This window comes from Larimichthys crocea, chromosome XVII (genome assembly GCF_000972845.2).
Source record: "Larimichthys crocea isolate SSNF chromosome XVII, L_crocea_2.0, whole genome shotgun sequence".
In the NCBI taxonomy this organism is placed as follows: Eukaryota; Metazoa; Chordata; class Actinopteri; family Sciaenidae; genus Larimichthys; species Larimichthys crocea.
The window spans coordinates 6,214,287-6,231,875 of NC_040027.1; the positions used below are offsets into that span (position 1 = coordinate 6,214,287).

The following is a 17,589-nucleotide window of genomic DNA, read 5'->3' on the forward strand; positions in this document are numbered from 1 at the left end:
AAACTAACTATTAATCATACAAACCCACCTGTACCTTTTTTGACAGAAAATATTGTAAAAAGTTGTAAAATGTCGTTAAATGAAAGCACAGCGGCCTCTCGTGGCTGTAAACTGACGCTCGCGCTGCGTTCAGAGGTCTCGTGCGAGTTCAAATGAATGACGGTTTGTTTGTTTGTATTCTTAAACCAAACTACGCAGTTAATTTGACTTTGAGCTAGCAGCGGGTAATGACAACATACGAAGAAACGACTCCCCGGTGGAGAACAACAATTATACTCAGTACATCACTCCAGGTAGTGTTCAGTTAACTCTTCATTTGTTTATCAAATATTTTCAGGTTTTAGACAGAAATAATTACGAATATGACTTGTTAGCTATGTGACTAACGCAGTACCATTAAAATAAAAGTGTGCTACGATAATAACAAAGTGAAACGGTATTAATTTAACCTAGTATGACTTTTAACTAAGTTTAGAAGTCCATATCTATATTGTTATTATGTGTATTTGTTTTAGCAGAACCACGACACAAACAGGATGCTCAGCATGCAGCAGCACCGGATCAGGTTGTCAGACAGCGTCGAGTCTGGAGCCTTTATTTTCCCTCTGTCAGGTAAACCTGCTGTTACATAACCTCAGAGTCACTAACACCAACCTTACAGAGGACAACTAGTTCTACCTCAAACACAGCACAGTGTTCTTGATACTGTGTTCTTGATAAGCCGCAGTAAAGAAATAATGCCATTTTGATATGTATAAATGTGCCCAGGCGTTGCATTTCTGTTGGTCGACCCTCAAGACCTCCCAGAGCGTTTTGAGGAATCTGGACTCACTGAGAGAATCAAGACGTTTGTAGAAGTGCACCGGAACAGTTTCCTGCTTTTCTATGCCCCCTTTAACGGGGAAAGGGAACTGGAAATCTTGTCTGTGATTCAGCACAGGTAGATAAATGGCTGTGTTATGTCTTGTTTTGCTTGAAAGATACTAATGTAACTCTTAGATCATTGTATTTCTATTAACTGAAGAAGTCTGTTCCTCTTTCAGATTCTTTGGCAGTAATCTCAGGATCCTGCCTGTGCGAAACAATGTTGACATTGTGAGAGGCATGTTGACAATTGCCAAGGTAAGGATAAGAGGCAGAGACCAAATGTTATTTGGTGGTTCTTGATGATAAACTATACATGTTTGTTTGAAATAAGCCATTTGTCTCATAGGGCTCATTTGTTTGCAGGCCACCAGCAAGCCCTACGTAGACAGTATCCTCAACCGGATGGCTCTGGCTCGGGCTCAGATCGTTGAAAGCAGTCCTGTGTGGGAGATGCTAAAAGATCTTATGTAAGACTCAGCAGGTGATGCAGCACGTTTTCACAGACACCTCTGTTGTTTTATTTAGAACTCGAATATACAAAAAGCAAAGATGTGTGCAAAAGATGTGTTTCAGTATGTTAGCACAAAGTGTTCTGTTTTTACATTTTTGCCATATAAAAATTGCTTTATCAGAGAGAGCAAATAAAACAAAACCGTGTTTAGAACAATAATTCTGTCGTCCGATGTGACGCCTGGTTTAGTTCTGGGTTCTCAGCTTTTCCTCTGTGATCTCCTCGATACGGACGATAAGACTCTCCATCAGGTCGAATGTCACCAAAGCGCTCTGCAACACCTGAGACACAAAACAATAGTCAGCGTGCGGGTCCTACAGGGGCCAAAACCAAGGTAGTAATTAATAGGACAGAAAGTTTCTGTACCTGGTGCTGGACCTCTGGGGACATATTGGACACATTCTTGTGTTTCACTGTGATGCTTTTGACTAGTCTGGTGGATCTAGCAGCATCTCTGGCTTCTAGGGGAGCAGAAACAAAACGAGGTCACAGCATGAAGATGGACAATTGAGCTTTAATTTGTGCAAAGTTGCTTCAGTGTCATCTTGTTAGAAAGATTAGCAGCTAATGCGCACCTTTTGCTTTTAGCTTTTGATCCTCCCTCAGTGCCTTCACTTCAGCTGAATAATAGGTTCTTGATATGCCAATACACACACGCAGCATTTTAAGGTATTCATCTTTGATCCTGCACAGCTCTTCCCACACATCTGTCTGAAGGTAGGAGGAGAAGACGATCAGTTTTCTGCATTAACAGGCTGGCTGGCAGAACAGCAGTGACAGTGCTGAATTAGACTGACTTACATGGCTTCTCAGTTCTTTGTCTCTGATCATGAGAAAGCGGAGAAGATTCAGACTCTCCATTATCCTAGAGAAACAGAGACAGGGCATTGATTAATGGCTCAGTCTGGATGAAGTATCCTAGTTCACACAGGAAAGTCACGTTTCAGGAAGGTTTAGATGGCTCTGAAAAAACACAGGGGTCTTTACTCTCAATTAGATCTGAAGTTGATTTTAAATAGATTCAATTTTTTGTTAATTTTATGAAATGCAGTATTTGTTTTAGTTTTCCCATATATGTTACATAGGCCAAAACATAAACAGATACATATGTAGAGCTTGCATCTCTTGTATATATGTGGTCTGACCAAATAAAAGGATTTGAAAACATCTTCCACAATTTCTGTCTCACATGTGTAGACTGCCACTAAGTGACTTCCCCAACATCATCACATCACCTCAAGATTATGTAATGTGTGTGTTGGTTACAGTTATTCAATTATGCCTAATGTTAGTGACAAATGAGTCTGTGCACCAAACTGTTGTTGATGTTACTCACCTGTCCATACCGTTGAGCAAATCTGTGTCAGCACCTTGTGGCAAACTTAACACCAGTCCCAGCAATGAGAGAAACTCCACTCCCAGGAACCATTTATTGCCATTACCAAGCTGGAGGAAAGTTATTAAAGATTAAACACCTTAAATAAAATCAGCAGATCATACATTATCTGAGTGATCAAGATTTAAGGTGGAATACAAAGGCGGGAACTTCCGAATGATTCTAAAACGTAGTAACAAAATGACTTTATCTTACCTCCATAGAAAATTCTACTTGCTTCCTGATGTTCTTCACTATGTAACTCTCTACTCCTGCATGGCTGCTGGTTTTTAACATGCACCTGTTACAGAAAAGAGGACTTGTTAAAGGACTTCAGATCAGTGTGAGATGAGAGATAAAGCAAAGAAAAATCTGGGGATTTACACAATAAAATTGAGATATAGATCTAATTAAATCTGTTAAATGGAACATAAATGTGTAGTAGTTTAACACTGGAGCACATTAAGTATGATATATTGATGAAAAATATGAAAATGTTTGGATTAGCGCATAAGGTGGAAAACAACAGCTGCAGTTTCAACTAAGAACTAAGAAATGTTCAAAATTTCGTATAAGAATAGACCAAAAATAGATATATCAATAAACATATAAACCTCAGTGTATGGTAGATGCTGAATGCATTTGACGGGGTTGTTTTTTTAGACACGTGAATTTAAAGCACACATACAGATCATATAAATCTCATCCTAATGCACAGACTGGTGAGCCTCTCACCTGAAGAACTTGTGCTTTGCCTCAGCATCTAATTTATTGATGAAGAGCTGGAGAACCTGCAGTCCTGATTCCCTCTGTGGAAGCAGCAATCACACACACAAAAAAAAAATTCAACAAATTTGTTCTTGTTGCAGATGTAGAATAAATTCCTCTCATCAGTTATATGCTCACCAAGTGTTGCATTGGGCAGTCAGTAAGAAGTCGACGCAGGTTCTGTGAACAGACCACAAGTCACTGATTGGTAAAAAGTATTCATATAATTCATTTATTTAAGTCAACTACATCTGCTGTCAGCATGCCGGCTGGCTCACAATACTTATTATGGGCAGAACATTTGTAGTCTTAGTATTACCAGTAGATATTTGTTTGCTGCACATTTTATCAAACAATATATTTCAAAATGTTTAAGCTTAATCCTACAACCCAACTACAGTTTGACTACAGTCACCTGATTTAAGTCTCAGCACCTCCAGAAGTAATTGATGATGAACATACCTGTGCAGTTAAACTCATTTTGCGATATGTGACTGTAAAATTCTTAATGCAGCTTTAAGACTGTAAAATCTTAGCTGATGACATGCCACTCTTACCTGTGGTACACTATAGAAGCTCTTCAGCTCCAGTACACTCACTGGAAGGCTGTTGTCCTGCACACGCTCCAAGCTTTTTGCATACAATGCCTGACGGAAAATACACAATGAAAAATGAAAAAAAAATGACCTTTGTCTAATCTGTCAAAGAATCCCATTGACTCCTGTGACCTTACCAGCCCTTTGAGCGTGTGTGATTCCTTTTTGCTGTGAAAGACACAAGATTACAATAAGAAAGCAATCCTTTTCAAACATGAATTATATCGGCTCATATTGTGTTGACAGCATACCTACTGAGAAGTTGATTGATGTGTTCCATGTTGCACTGAAGAACAAATACAGGACTGGAACAGCAGAAAAGAGTACAATGTAAACAGTTTGTCACAGTTTCCTCTGTGTGTCAGTGAATGTGCAACATGAGCACGGCCAACATTGCTGGCGTTTGCTCTCACCTGAATACAGCTGGAAAGCTGTCTATGGTGATGAGCTGCACAAACAGTAGATAAGCGAGACAAGCTCTTGACTCTTTGGACTGACTGTCAGTATGGGCGCTTTTCTTCAAAGAGTCGAAGAACAGGAGCTCTGAGAGAGACTCTTGGATTGCAGGTAGTGTGACCTGGTTCACAGTGACACAGTTAAAATAATACATTCACACTGAAACAGCATCTAATGTTTAAATGCTTTCCCATTGATGGAAAAAAAATAAAGATTTTACCATTATCTCTGTCGCAAAGAGCCACAGGGACGATTTTTTGTCTTGGTTCAGCTGAGCCTCAAGCAAAGGTTCTCTCAAGCTCCTCATGCAGCTGCAGATAATAATACAATCTGTTTTATTAATGAGTGTTATTTTAACCTCAAACTAAAATGAAAAGTTATTCATAATAGTAAGAATTTACTCTGGAAAGTTTGAAACCAGTTTCAAGTCCAAACTATCATATTGTAAAACCTAAATAAGTAGTTTTTTTTTCTTTACTTCAGCCAGAAAAAAGGAAAAATGCACTAAAATAACAACAATAATGAAGAAATAATGAGAAATTAAGTACATGGAACTACAAATGTGAAATCATAACATAATTTAATTACTTATTACGTATAACTCCAACCAACCAACATTAAGACAGAAACCTACAACTTGAGAAGCTCAGTCCTCAGCTCCTTATCCTCAGAGGTGGTAACGTGGTTTCCATTTGTCCTCATCACCTCCTCTACGAAAGGCTTCGTAAACACAGCCAGGGCGTCGCAGCAGCGACACAGGCCGAACTCATCAGCCTCCTCCTGCTGCCCGGTGTAAGGAACAGGCAGCCGGGACAGCTGCTTCTGCAGGGCGGACAGAGCCAAGCCCACACATGCTGCTTTTCTCTCCTCCAGGCAAAGCAGCACTGAAGATGCAAGGTTGTTGTTGTTAGTGTTAATGTACAGCAGGGGGAGCCAAATATCATTTTTTAAAACTAGTACGTAGGGTGTTCATTTCCATCATTTCCATCCATTGTCTAACTGTAAACATTATGAAGACTTATCAGCTCTTTTCAGTGGAAGTGTCATCAAATGTGCTAGTGTGGAAATAATCATCTGTAAGTTGGTAACAACATTGCATCAGAAGTTGTGTTACCTGTTTGAAGGTGTGGAACAAGAGCTAAGATGGTCTCAGAAATGGCACCTGGTTCAATGTCTTCAATTATTTCAAGCAAGCTATGCAGGAGTTCATTAGGCCTGCAGGTCTAAACAAAAGAGCAAAAATTAAACTGATACAATAGGAAGCATGTCTCATTATGTACAGAACAGGGATCATTTGTACGTACCCTGGTCAGATGTGTGATGGCCACCTGGCTGTGATCAAAACTCTTCCCTTTTTTAACAACTTCATTTACAAGAGGTGCCATGAGAACACAACCCATGGACTTCACAATCCCCTACGTACAAGAGAAAACAATCAACATCCCTCATTAGTAACCAAAGAAACACGGATATTTGTTGGGTGTTTCCTTACCATTTGCATGCATTGCTACATGGTGCATGCAACAACTGCAGTTTCACACATTACCATGCACCCAAATAGACCAACTACAGGTTAAATTGTGATCTGATGGACTGATAAAAAATATTGCATGTGCCAAAAGGGCTCCAAGACTGTAGACTGTGAGCTGCAGAGAGAGGAAGGAAAAGGAAATGACACATGCTTCTAAAAGTACACTACACACAACTGCACGAAGCATGGAGAGATGGGACAGCCAAGGGCACTTAGAGGAGTGCTGTATTGAAGAAGGTTATCAGTGGAGCGAGAAATCTGACTAAATATCTGCTTGTTTCCTTCACACACCTCCAGGTCAAGAGGCCAGCAGGCACAGAGTAGTGGCTGCATGTTCGTGTTTAGCATAGTTGGCATAGCAGAGAAGTGGCTGCTGCTCGCTTCAGTAATTCAGTATGTAGCTGTTGTTACTCTGGAGGCTGCAGTGTATGTGCTTTTAGTGCTGTGTGATAGATTAACACTGTCAGTCTGCTTGTCACTGTCACTTCCTAGCTGTAACGTGTGACTACCACTAGTCAGAACTGAGGATTTGTCTCCGTGTGTTGTGTTGGTGAAGGGTGGACGAGAAATACCTGGTTGTTCTCATCCTGAAGGAATTTCAGAAGTTGTGTACTGTCACTCTCAGCGAGACAGGCAGATCCCAAACTCTTGAACATCTGGTAGTCTTCTGGCTTCAAATCATCTTCTGGAATGTCTCGCTAAATACATGATGAAGACAGAACAACTGTTATTACCAGATGTCAGCAGAATTTTACTTTCAGCATCAACCATGAGATACATATTTTAATGAAATAGATTTTGTTTTCTGACGTGTGATGTTAGTGAGCGGGAAGTATGGCGTGAGTATGATAGAGGGTTGGTCTGCAACCCTTTAGCTGACACCAGCAGCTTATTAATCAAATTAGGTGTGTTATTTGATTGATCTCTTAAAGGTATATTGTCAGAATATAGCAAAAATGGAATAAGAATATAAGGGTATTCAGTTGGTCACACCCTGTAACTTCACTACTCTATGCTACTAAATTCTACACACTGGTCCTTTTAAGTATACACTCACTTGAAGTTCATATGTACTACAGTGACTAAGAATATCGTTGACTCACCCATCTCTGAATCACGTCATCCACCTGATCTTCATCCATCATCAGTGTCTCCTCAGCCCCTCATAGGCAATCCTGTTATCGATATGTTTTTTATTTTCAATGCGGCACAATAGACACCGGCATCAGCAGCAGCATCCAAAATGACCAAATGTGTAACCCCGAAGGGAGCAAGAGATTCAGCCTGTGAGGAAGTCCGACATAAACCTCTTATCTCCCTTTGTGCTCAACATGTAATAGGATTAAACCAGAGGGTTTCTGTGTGGTCACAGAAAGTGTGGAACTGTCTGGAAGGATCCAGTCGAATAACGCTTTCAGTTCTGTAAAGGAAATAGTGCAGAGGTGGTCACACCACTCACATCCACTCGCTGAAATATTTGCTTAATTTCCTGCACTGTAGGTGGGGATATGCCACTAACAGTCTGTGATTAAAATAGAATTCATATGCATTTTCAACTTTTACTGTGGAATGCAACTGTCCCACTTTACACTTAACTCAAAGATTTTTTTGTTTTAGAACAAATAAAGTAAACCTGAAATACTGCTAACCATCTTTAAAGGCATGTTTAGGTGTTATTGTTGAAGTGTACATTACCTACTTTTCCAATGGCCACTGGTTTGCATTCATTTTACTGCGGTATTTAAATCAAATTATATAGACTTGGAATTTGTCTTCATCATCCCTTCTAACCCTTTTATCATTGTCAAAGATAGGTTGTCAGTGCGTGGTAATACTGTTAAAATATGCAGATTGAATTGAGAACAACAAAACTCACTTTCTAGTTGTAGTGAAACTAAAATGCTGTCCTGTAATAAATCCTCACGTAATGAGGGTCATAATGTTTTGGTGTTTAGTTATGCTCACTGACTTCCTTCTTCACGATGTGTCCTATATTTCCTCAGGAGTTTTAGCAACAAGAAGCAGGAGAAAAATGCACTTGAAAAAAATGAGATTTCTCACAATTTTTTCATTGTTGAAAACATTTGTGGAAATGTACACACCTCAACAAAAATATGACATTTTAGACCTTTAAACTTTAGCTTCTGGTTTGTGCTGCTGTGAAATTCTATTGATGCTCTCATATTTTGTCCATTAATACACCATGAGGGTAGGCTACATATTAGAAAACTCTCTCAGTATGAACACCCAAATCATTCTAAAATCGACTGGTCATTGCTGGGGCCTTTGTTTTAGACTGCACTAAAAGTGGCATCCTCGTGTAAATGACAGTGGTTTGATTTGGGAAAGGGTCAACAATACTATGATGTATGCCTGATTTGTTGCTTGCTAAAACAAGCGAAGCAACCGTGTTCCGCAGCACTGCTCTGAGCCTCATTGTAATCTGACAGCATGTTAGACAAATAAATCCACCTGTGGCGCGTGCTGACTGCTCCAGACTTTTCTATATAATTAAATAGACAAGCCTGTTGTACAGAGGAGCACAGGGATTAAAAATGCCTTTCCATGATTGCTTAATGACAACATATTGCTCCTCTGTGCAAACACAAAGGCTTCAAAGGAAGGATCATGGTTTCCCCCCAGCGTTGTCTCTCGTGTGTAATATAATAGAAGTACAATCACTGACTTCCTGCTCCAGCCAGTCTAGCTTCAGCAAAAAAAGCAGCTCAAGTCCTGATTTTACATGAATAGGGAGACAAGTGTGTTTGAACGGTCGGATTTAGCCGACATCTGCTGCTTAGGTTTGCTCTGTGTATTGCTGTGTGATGAAAGCCTTAGACAAAAGCCACAAAGCAAACACAGTACAGACTGCCGCTCACTCCATGTTTGTCACTGATTTTTGTCATTCGTAATTGCTGGTTGATGAGGTTTTATTTTGACAGTGGTTCAGGGTACAGGAAATACAAAAATAAATAGCATCTCACTATGTGTTTATGACATTGCTTGCAAGTGTTTTTTAAGCTTTCAGTTGCTGAAGTTCAGCAGATTAGATGATGAAATAAATGTTATTGAATGACTTCATTTCAAATAAAACAACTGTCTGCTGAGGAAGACTTTAGAAAGCTCCAGAGAAGGCGTGTACTTTGTAAAGTTTTACACACACTTTACACTCATTTCTATTTTCTAACTTTCTACTTTAAAAGCAACCATGTGAGCTTCAGTTTGGATGTATGTCTAAATGCCCACTTCTTTTCTTTGCTGCTTTCATAGTCACAGGCACAAACTACTGAGAAGCGCTCTGTAGAGTGAGTAAAAGCAGTGCTCCCTTTACAACTCAGGGGGGCACTGTTTGTCTGTATCATAACTGTGACATATCTATGGATTCCCGATGGATACAGGAGTTAAAAAAGCCTTCATTCATACTCCAGTAAAAACAAGAAACACCACAATGTGAAGATACTCCATTACAGGTAAATCCTGCATATACAGGCAGAGGTATCAGTTAAATGTACTTAAAGCCCCTAAATCATTCAATTTATTTCTCCTCAACATCTGAATGTATTTATTGTTAAAAGTTTAATTCTTTAAAAATGTTGGTGTGTGCAGTTTGATCCAATTTGATTGACTGCCACCAAACGACCTGCTAACTGTCATCAGATTCAAAGGGTGCTAAATTCTGATTGTTCATCCCATCTCAGAGGAAAACACAGAGGACAAAAACAAAGAATCAAATAAGAAAAAAAACTGATCAGAGGAGTGTGTTCACACATAAAAAGAACATTTCTCTGCCTTTAAATGATCCAAAATAAAAGAACTCATCATGACATCACTGATGCCTTATTTCTGTGTATTATTTGACTTTGTTTAAATAATATATACAGATACTGGACACTTAAATACGATGTGGCCCTTTCTGTATATTGCTACCTGTATCATTGTGTGAGAAGATAACATTTTCCAGTGTGAAATCTGACACACAGTCTGCAGCTTTATACCTGCAATTTATCTTAGAGCAGCAAGTACATTTATTTGGAAGCACTCGCTGAAGTATCCATTTCCATGAATGAATATCGCAAGCAGTCTTCAGGTCAGGTGAAGATACTATATGACAGTCTGAGTGCTGTCCAGGCATGTGGGGAGCGTTCGGCAGTGTTCGGAGGCATACATGTATCTCAGGTCACTGATATCACATGTCCATTTATATTTAATTTGCTGGACGACAACAACACAGCAGTGTAACAAGGTGCATAGAGGACGGTCTTGTATACATTCCAGCTCCAGTAGATGGGTTTAGGATCAGAGTTTAGGTTTCATTATTTTTCTCTGTAATGATATTTGAAGGTACACTATTTGTTTTTCATGGTTTATTATTACATGTTGATACATCCTGATTGAACATGTTTTGCTTGAAAGAAAGAGCAGGAATGACTGTATCATTTCAGTGGTGCAGCACATGCAGTGCAGTATTTATGGAGCAGTCTCGTATACAAACAGGCAGCAGTCCTATGAGAGCGAGATAAAGCCTCTCCATTTTCCCTTTTCCATCACATATTTCCTTAGTGACCTCTTAGACAACGAGAGGTTCTAAGTGAACTATTTATCCAGTCTGCTTCCCCCGGAGGCCTCCGCAGACTGCTGCAAAGCTCTCCCGTCTGCCCAAAAACCTCCCCAGGCCCCGCTGTGCTTGTCAAGAAAAGCTGCCATGTTTAGGGCCTGTCCCACGGGTCCTGCTTCAGCTTCACTGCTGCTTTCTGACACGCACACATGAATTTGATTTTAAGATATTTTTTTATACAGTCCAGATTTGCTTTTGTGATTGATGACTTACATTTTTTAAAAGGTCCGGCTCGGCCGAGTCACACAGAACAAATTATTCTTTTCATTTAAAATGTGGTGCTGTATACACAGTGAAGAGCTCTGACAACTAAAGGAAGAAAAACTCCTGCATTCAAGAGCACAAATATGATCAGAAAAATGTAAGCTCTTGTAAAATGATTCCTTATACATAACAGCCCCTTTCATTATATATTATGACATTATAATATTCTACTATTTCCTTTTTTTATTTGAAAAGTAACTGTAAGTAGCTGTAAAATAAATGCAGTGAAGTAAAAGGTACAATGTTTTTTAGTTGTACAGCTGTTGTGGAGTCTGTGGAGTATCTGAAAGCTCATCTGATGTCCACAGATTGAAAATACTTCATGTAAATACTGACTTGTTGTCTGATCGCTTGGTGAGCAAACTAAACACTCTACTTATCATACATACTGTCTGATGTATGTTATACATGTCAGTGTGTCAGTCTCAACCTTCTTTGTTCAAGTAGTAATGAATCTGTTGATATGCAAATATCTGATTGCTGATTTGCATTATCCATTGTCAATTACTTTAAATCAGTTTGTCCATGTCTCTGCTGGATAAAAGGCTCCTGTGCTGCATATGTGACACTGATGAAAGCTCTGCAGCTACAAATTAGCTTACAAGTATATAAAAATGATGCAACTCAGCAGTGTTCATCTGATCATTTTTCACCATTGTAAGAAGTTAGGTCAGTAACAAAGGTGTGTTTCTGTACAGTTGTTTTTTAATCATTTTCACTTTGACAAAAAGTCTTATCACAAAGCTTCACTTTCTTTAAGCATCAGTGAAGTTCCATTCATCTCAAAAGACATTTTTCACAGGGGGCATTTTGACTCATAGCAGGAAAAACAGCGGTGTTACTAATAACATTAACGATGGCTCAGTTCCATTCAAATGTCCCAGTGGGCCAACGTGCACAGTACCAAGAACCTGAAACTGAATCTGATAAATAGAATTCAGGCATTATTCATTTAGATCTGAGATTTACATCTGTTTTTTTTTCCTTCTGTGACATGTCAGGAGTGTGTGCAAGTATTGTATTGAGGTGGTAGCAGTGATCAGTGACATTAGACAGACAGCAGGTAAAGCTGATGTGCATGAAAAGTCCTCGTAGCATGGAGGCACTTCTTTGTGGTGCCAGGCTGGAAGTGGAGTTGAGAAGTAGAATATCTTTTAATCGGACAGATACTTCAGTGAACTGAGAGCTAATGGAGGTGGTGGTCTCACAAGGGAAAATCTTGACCTTGGCCCCTTTTTGTAAAAGCTTTGCTCCTGTAGCAAACAATTGTGGGGAGGGGCTGTGCTGTTTGAGTGTGTTTAGTGAGCATTTGTTTGAGCTCTGGCAGAAGCTGTCGCAGTAATGTAGTCCAGTCATTTTCATATCTTTCAACATGCTGTAAAGCTGCATTATCTACCAGTGTACTGTGAGGTGAAAGCTCCCAAGGTGAGACAAAGGCCCAGGCCGGACAGGACACACGCCTCAGTCTTTCCTGGGCTGCGTCAACAAATCCATACTGCCAGGACGAGGCAGACTTCACCAACGTCTGCTCAACCTTTTGTAAATCGGCATTTTGATGACAATTCCCAGTGTTGAGTTGTTCCCAATCAATACACACAGAGCGGACGCCTTAATAGACACAGATAACTGCTGCCTGTCTGCTGTATCTGAGGGCTGTGGAGACTGACACCCTGTCTGACTCTGATCAATAAGCAACGTGTGGCGCGGCGCACAAGCTCAGGCCTGCCCACTCTGCTATCACACACGGCCCCCCCCCCAGCAGCAGGGTAAAACTGCCCGGCAACTCCCCAAGGTGGATGAATCGGAGATGTTACATGTGAACTGGCTGTCAAAACGATTTTGTCATCTCCCCTTCTCTCCGGTGTTTAAAGATGCTGACACACTGTGTTTGGGGTACCAATGTCTTGTTGGAAGTGATGGAGGCTTTTAGCCTTTTTTTTTCTCCCTTTAACTCCCTTTATCCGTTTAAGTGTTCACTCGAGTGTTACAATTTGTATTTCACCTGCCACAGATGTCTCCTGGCACTTCTTGTCCACTCACAGCTTCCTTTCAGGTCATCTGATCCAGACCCTTCTTTGAATTTACAGACTTTACAACTTTACACAGAATCTTTTTATTTCACGTCACGTTTGTTTGTTTTTGTACATCCTGTATTATTAGTTAGTTCTCTCATTTATTTATGTTGAGATGACATACTTGTCATTTCAATGTATCCTAAAAATTGACACAACTAATCTATAGTTCCTTTGTATTTATCTCAGATGATGTTGAGTGATATTATCAGTATAGATAGTTCAGACTAAAGATAAAAGACTGCGTAAAGAAGGCCAGATCAGATTCATCTTGGGGTCATTAATGTTTCAGAGGATGCCAGAGGGAGAATGGGAGAGTCTCTGCATTGCTGGGATCCATTTCCTTTGACTGCGGCACTGTCGTTTTGGATCCATCCCACTATGTGCAGACCCATTGTAAAGTGGCTTCTCTCTAATGGATTGATTGGCAACATACTAGCACGTGATAAAAAGAACTAGAGATACTAGGTCAATGTGATGCTTTAAAGGTAGGCGGGCCCATGATTCACTGTCACCTCTCATTTTATTAAACAAGCTTTTCATTTATAGAAAGAAACAGGAAGTGTTCTTTAAAGCACAGACAGAACATTAATACAGTAACTATTCTACATCGTTTCTTGCTTCATCTTCCGTGGCCACGGCCCTGCGTAGACCTTTGGGGCTGTGGAAGTACTTCCCATCCTACTCCTCTATGCTGTGATCCCCACAATGGCATTACTCCGCTTTGATCTTGCTGCAGTCTGACACATGACCACACAGACCCCTGAATGGGCATTAGTGCAGGCTTCAGCAAACCCAACATCTGTGCCTCCCAGCACTGCCACTGCTCCAATCATTCATTAAATCAGAACACAAAAAGTAACTTTACTTGAATGCCTCAGCATAAATATTTGATCATGGCTGAGAATAAATCTTTGTCGTTTTGTACTCCTTCCTCCGGCTTCCCGGAGGTCTTTCCGGCCTCGCTCTCTCTTTGCTGTTTGGATACAGGCACATGCTTGGCATGGTCATTTGTGAAATGGATCTTGTGAATTTTTTAGAAAGATTTATAGCTGCAGTCAGGCCTGGTTAAGAGGATGACTGTATCACTAAGTCACATCTTGTGCTGCCATAATCGCTCACAAACCATATGCTGTTTGCATAGATAATATCAGCTGTGCTTATTTGACAGCTGCTCAACATTCCTCTCTCATAACACATCTTACTACTTCATTAACATTTTGAATACATGACCTGCAGCTTGTAATGTACATGCTTTGTTTTACTTCATAGAAAGTGTTCTCTCATTCATTTCATATTTGATGATGTTACAACACTGAATCAAGCTAGATTTCATGTGGCTCCTTGACACATATGAAGTTCATTACCAATACAAAATACATTTTCAAGTCAGTATTAAGGTGATGCAGTGTGATGTCGATTGTCCCCGTTCTTTTATGCAAAGCTGCCTGAGCTCTGTCGTGGTGCATGGGGGTCATGAGCAAGCAGCCTTTTTAAGACTTTGATCTGATTTGGCCACTCAAGGAAATGAACATTGTTGTTATTTTTATTTAACCATTGCTGTGTCGTTTTTAGAAGATGTCTTCATGGTTGATTTAACTGGACTTTAAATGTAAAATTCTTTTGTTTTCATGGTGGAGGTTTGGCCACAATACTCACTTCTAAAACTGCACCAGAGATGATTTACATGGTCCTACTGAAGAAGACGAAGACTTGTGCAAATGTGTATTTATGAAGTCATGACTGATTCATTTAGATGATGTTTCTGTTTCTGTTTCTCTCTTGATTAATGACAAAAAAAGACACATCTGTAGATCTATATCTACAAATCTACTTTGATTCAGTATTCTAATACAGTGTTTCTCAAACTTTTTACACCTTGTTCTACCTCAGAAGGTATTCTTCTATCCATGTACCACCATCATGACGGTGTAGGCTGGCCCTGTTCATCTACAGACAGGGGCAGGTGTATTCATAATAAGAAGCGTTTTAATTGTTGAGCAGAACCAGTTTAAGAACCAGAGCTGCTTGGGTGAAAAAGAGGTTCTCCTGATGGACACTTCTCTTCCTAATATTTCACGTTTTAACTCCTCTAACTATCTTACCATCACACAAGTTTTGTGCTACATGCATGACTGTGACTACAGATCAGCCTGATAATGAAACTAAATATTACAGGAAATGTAAAACTTATTTTTGAACTCGCTTGCATACCACCAGTGATATTTCTACAAATCCAACATGAGAACGGATTAATACTTTTAATAGGCACGAAGGTACATAGACATGTTTGCACTGGCAAAATAAGTTGGGCTCTGTACGGAGTGTGCTTTTAGCTGTTTTGTAGAATTTCACACATGGTGGCTCCATATCATTTTCATAAGAGTGTCGATACAATACTGTACCTTACTTTTAGTACTGATATCAGAAATACAAACAAGATGAGCCACACATTAGGAGTTTGTAACGTTTTCATGTGTTTTGTAAACATAGTCATTGGTACAAGTAGAATAATCTAAAAAATCTAAGATACATAAAATTATGATTTATAATCTCTTTGATAAAAGTAAAGGATGTTTTCATTGGTACCAAGAAAATATAAGAGTGTTACTTCTAGTATGTTACTGCACTGTAAACATATAGCATCTCTATGTAATCATCATCTATATCTTCGTGTATAACAGGAAAGGATTTGTGCATGAATCTCACAGCTTTACATTCCACACATCAAACTGTCAGCGATGTAAAAACCTTTTACGAATGAACAAGAATATCATCTACACACTAAAAGGCTACAAAGCTCTCTGTCATGTCACATGTTCTGAAGATTTGCTTTTCATGCGTTTCTTTCCCCTGAAGAGAAGAGAATCTTTTGTTATGAAGCCTTTTAGCCAGAGTGCATCCTTTTAATGTCACCTCCAGGATTCATAAGTTATTAGACATGACTTCAGATAAAAGAACAAACCAGGCCAACAAGGCAAAAGTGTGGTCCAGGAGCAGATGCAGTGAAATGATCAAACACAGTTTTTTTTTGTACTGTTACAGAATATAAAATGATGAATCCACTCAGAGCGCAGGGCACCGCGATGCTGAGTGGCCTTTGTGTTCTTGAGTGACAGCTCACATCCAAATTGTCCAGTGATATGTAATGCTAAATGAACCGGATAAACATGTCTTTAACCAACCCCCCTTTCATCAAACCTGTGGGTCCCCATATATCAATCCACCCCCACCCACCACCAGCAGCAGCAGTAGCTGCCCTCCATGGACTCATGCTGTTCAGGGCCCCAGACCCTCAAAACAGAGCCACGGCTAATGGAAAGCTTTCAATGCGGCCGGAGAAATATGTCCACTCTTATTTGGCCACCACCATTTTCTAATGTCACTCGTGTGTGTGTGTGTGTGTGTGTGTGTGTGTGTGTGTGTGTGTTTGTGTGTCTAAAACTGGGACCACACACACACGCACAGGCCATTATATACAGGCCTGAAAACTGAAAACAACAACACTGTTCTTCACCCCCACCCCACCCATCCTCAACACACACACATGCACTGGCCTGCATGTGTCATTTAAAATGTAAAAATCACTTTGTAATAATAGTGAGTCCATAATTCTTGTTGTTATTATTATTATTATTATTATTGTTATTATTATTATTATTCTTATTATTATTATTATAATATTAGTAGTTTTAATTATTCTAAACCTTTTTTTAAGCCAGAACAAACAACCAGGATCATGAAATAAAATAAGAATCACATAAAACAATACATGCTTTAAACCTGTTGATCAAAAATGACAATAAATCGATCAAATATTATTCAAAATGTGTATGATTCAGTGATGTCGCTTGTTGCCTGGCCATGCAATGCTTTAAAAGAGAGTGATCAAACTGGAACACATACAAAACAAGAACATTTAGACTGGGATCAAATGTTATGCCACAGCTCTCAGCTTGTAGTTCAAGAATCTAAAATACAGGATCAGAAGAGCTCTTCAAGAGATTCACCTGAAGGTTTACATCCAGCTTAGTTATGTGACATACTGTATATATGTGAGGTATACCTACATCTGTCACCAGCAGAAAAATGAACTGAACTCATCTGTGCTAAAAATATGACAGATGAAGAGCGAGTAAAAACAGGAAACATAGAACCAAGACTTAGTCTGATTCACTTCTGTAATATTTTCTAAACTGTTCAAATCCTTACCCAGCATGCAATGGACAAGAGTCAAGGTTCAGCCTCCATTCTAAACAAAGCTGCTAGGACACCAGTCACCTGAGATCTTTTTGGAAGACAAAATAAAATGCTTCAAAAATATCTAAAACAATAGTAGAACATTAAGGACGTTTCAGTGTCACACTTCTATATCTATAGTCTATATATATATATATGTGTGTGTGTGTGTGTGTGTGTGTGTGTGTGTCAGAACGAAGAGGCCGCCTCTCTCTCACACGTGTTCTGCCCGTCAGCTGCCTCGCTGGTGTCTCTTGTTATTATTTTCCTCTCATTCTGCTGCCTTTTCTTTGCC

General features: G+C 39.6%; 2 protein-coding genes across 5 annotated transcripts; one reads left to right on the forward strand and one right to left on the reverse strand.

Annotated features, from left to right (window-relative positions):
- The first annotated feature begins 115 nt into the window (after positions 1-115).
- On the forward strand, positions 116-2,527 carry cxviih1orf146 (chromosome XVII C1orf146 homolog). 4 transcript variants are annotated; one of them, XM_027289891.1, is made up of 6 exons: positions 116-293; positions 516-612; positions 769-940; positions 1,044-1,122; positions 1,231-1,334; positions 2,072-2,527. In XM_027289891.1, exons 1-6 carry the CDS (start codon positions 228-230, stop codon positions 2,091-2,093), a joined length of 540 nt encoding a protein of 179 aa, XP_027145692.1. In that variant the 5' UTR covers positions 116-227; the 3' UTR covers positions 2,094-2,527. The 4 variants fall into 4 exon arrangements, with proteins under 4 accessions (XP_027145692.1, XP_027145693.1, XP_019117524.2 ...); XM_019261979.2 differs by having other exon boundaries at positions 117-293; positions 519-612; XM_027289892.1 differs by lacking the exon at positions 2,072-2,527 and having other exon boundaries at positions 1,214-1,302.
- On the reverse strand, positions 1,362-7,340 carry glmnb (glomulin, FKBP associated protein b). Its single transcript, XM_010734352.3, has 18 exons — positions 7,208-7,340; positions 6,677-6,802; positions 5,878-5,988; positions 5,688-5,796; positions 5,208-5,457; positions 4,794-4,884; positions 4,531-4,694; positions 4,369-4,422; positions 4,255-4,285; positions 4,079-4,168; positions 3,660-3,701; positions 3,489-3,562; positions 2,970-3,054; positions 2,715-2,824; positions 2,180-2,243; positions 1,954-2,089; positions 1,745-1,839; positions 1,362-1,659 (listed from the first exon to the last, which is right to left on the reverse strand). Exons 1-18 carry the CDS (start codon positions 7,247-7,249, stop codon positions 1,564-1,566), a joined length of 1,770 nt encoding a protein of 589 aa, XP_010732654.2. The 5' UTR covers positions 7,250-7,340; the 3' UTR covers positions 1,362-1,563.
- Between the last annotated feature and the right edge of the window lie 10,249 nt (positions 7,341-17,589).

Bases quoted from the DNA above. Each gene is read 5' to 3' on its own strand.
- cxviih1orf146 (XM_027289891.1), top strand. From the start codon at position 228: ATGACAACATACGAAGAAACGACTCCCCGGTGGAGAACAACAATTATA. The intron at 613-768 runs GTAAACCTGCTG...AAATGTGCCCAG, and splicing joins CTTTATTTTCCCTCTGTCAG to GCGTTGCATTTCTGTTGGTC. The intron at 941-1,043 runs GTAGATAAATGG...TTCCTCTTTCAG, and splicing joins TTGTCTGTGATTCAGCACAG to ATTCTTTGGCAGTAATCTCA.
- glmnb (XM_010734352.3), bottom strand. From the start codon at position 7,249: ATGATGGATGAAGATCAGGTGGATGACGTGATTCAGAGATGG. The intron at 5,458-5,687 runs GTAACACAACTT...TTGCATCTTCAG, and splicing joins TGTTCCACACCTTCAAACAG to TGCTGCTTTGCCTGGAGGAG. The intron at 2,090-2,179 runs GTAAGTCAGTCT...TCCTACCTTCAG, and splicing joins ACAAAGAACTGAGAAGCCAT to ACAGATGTGTGGGAAGAGCT.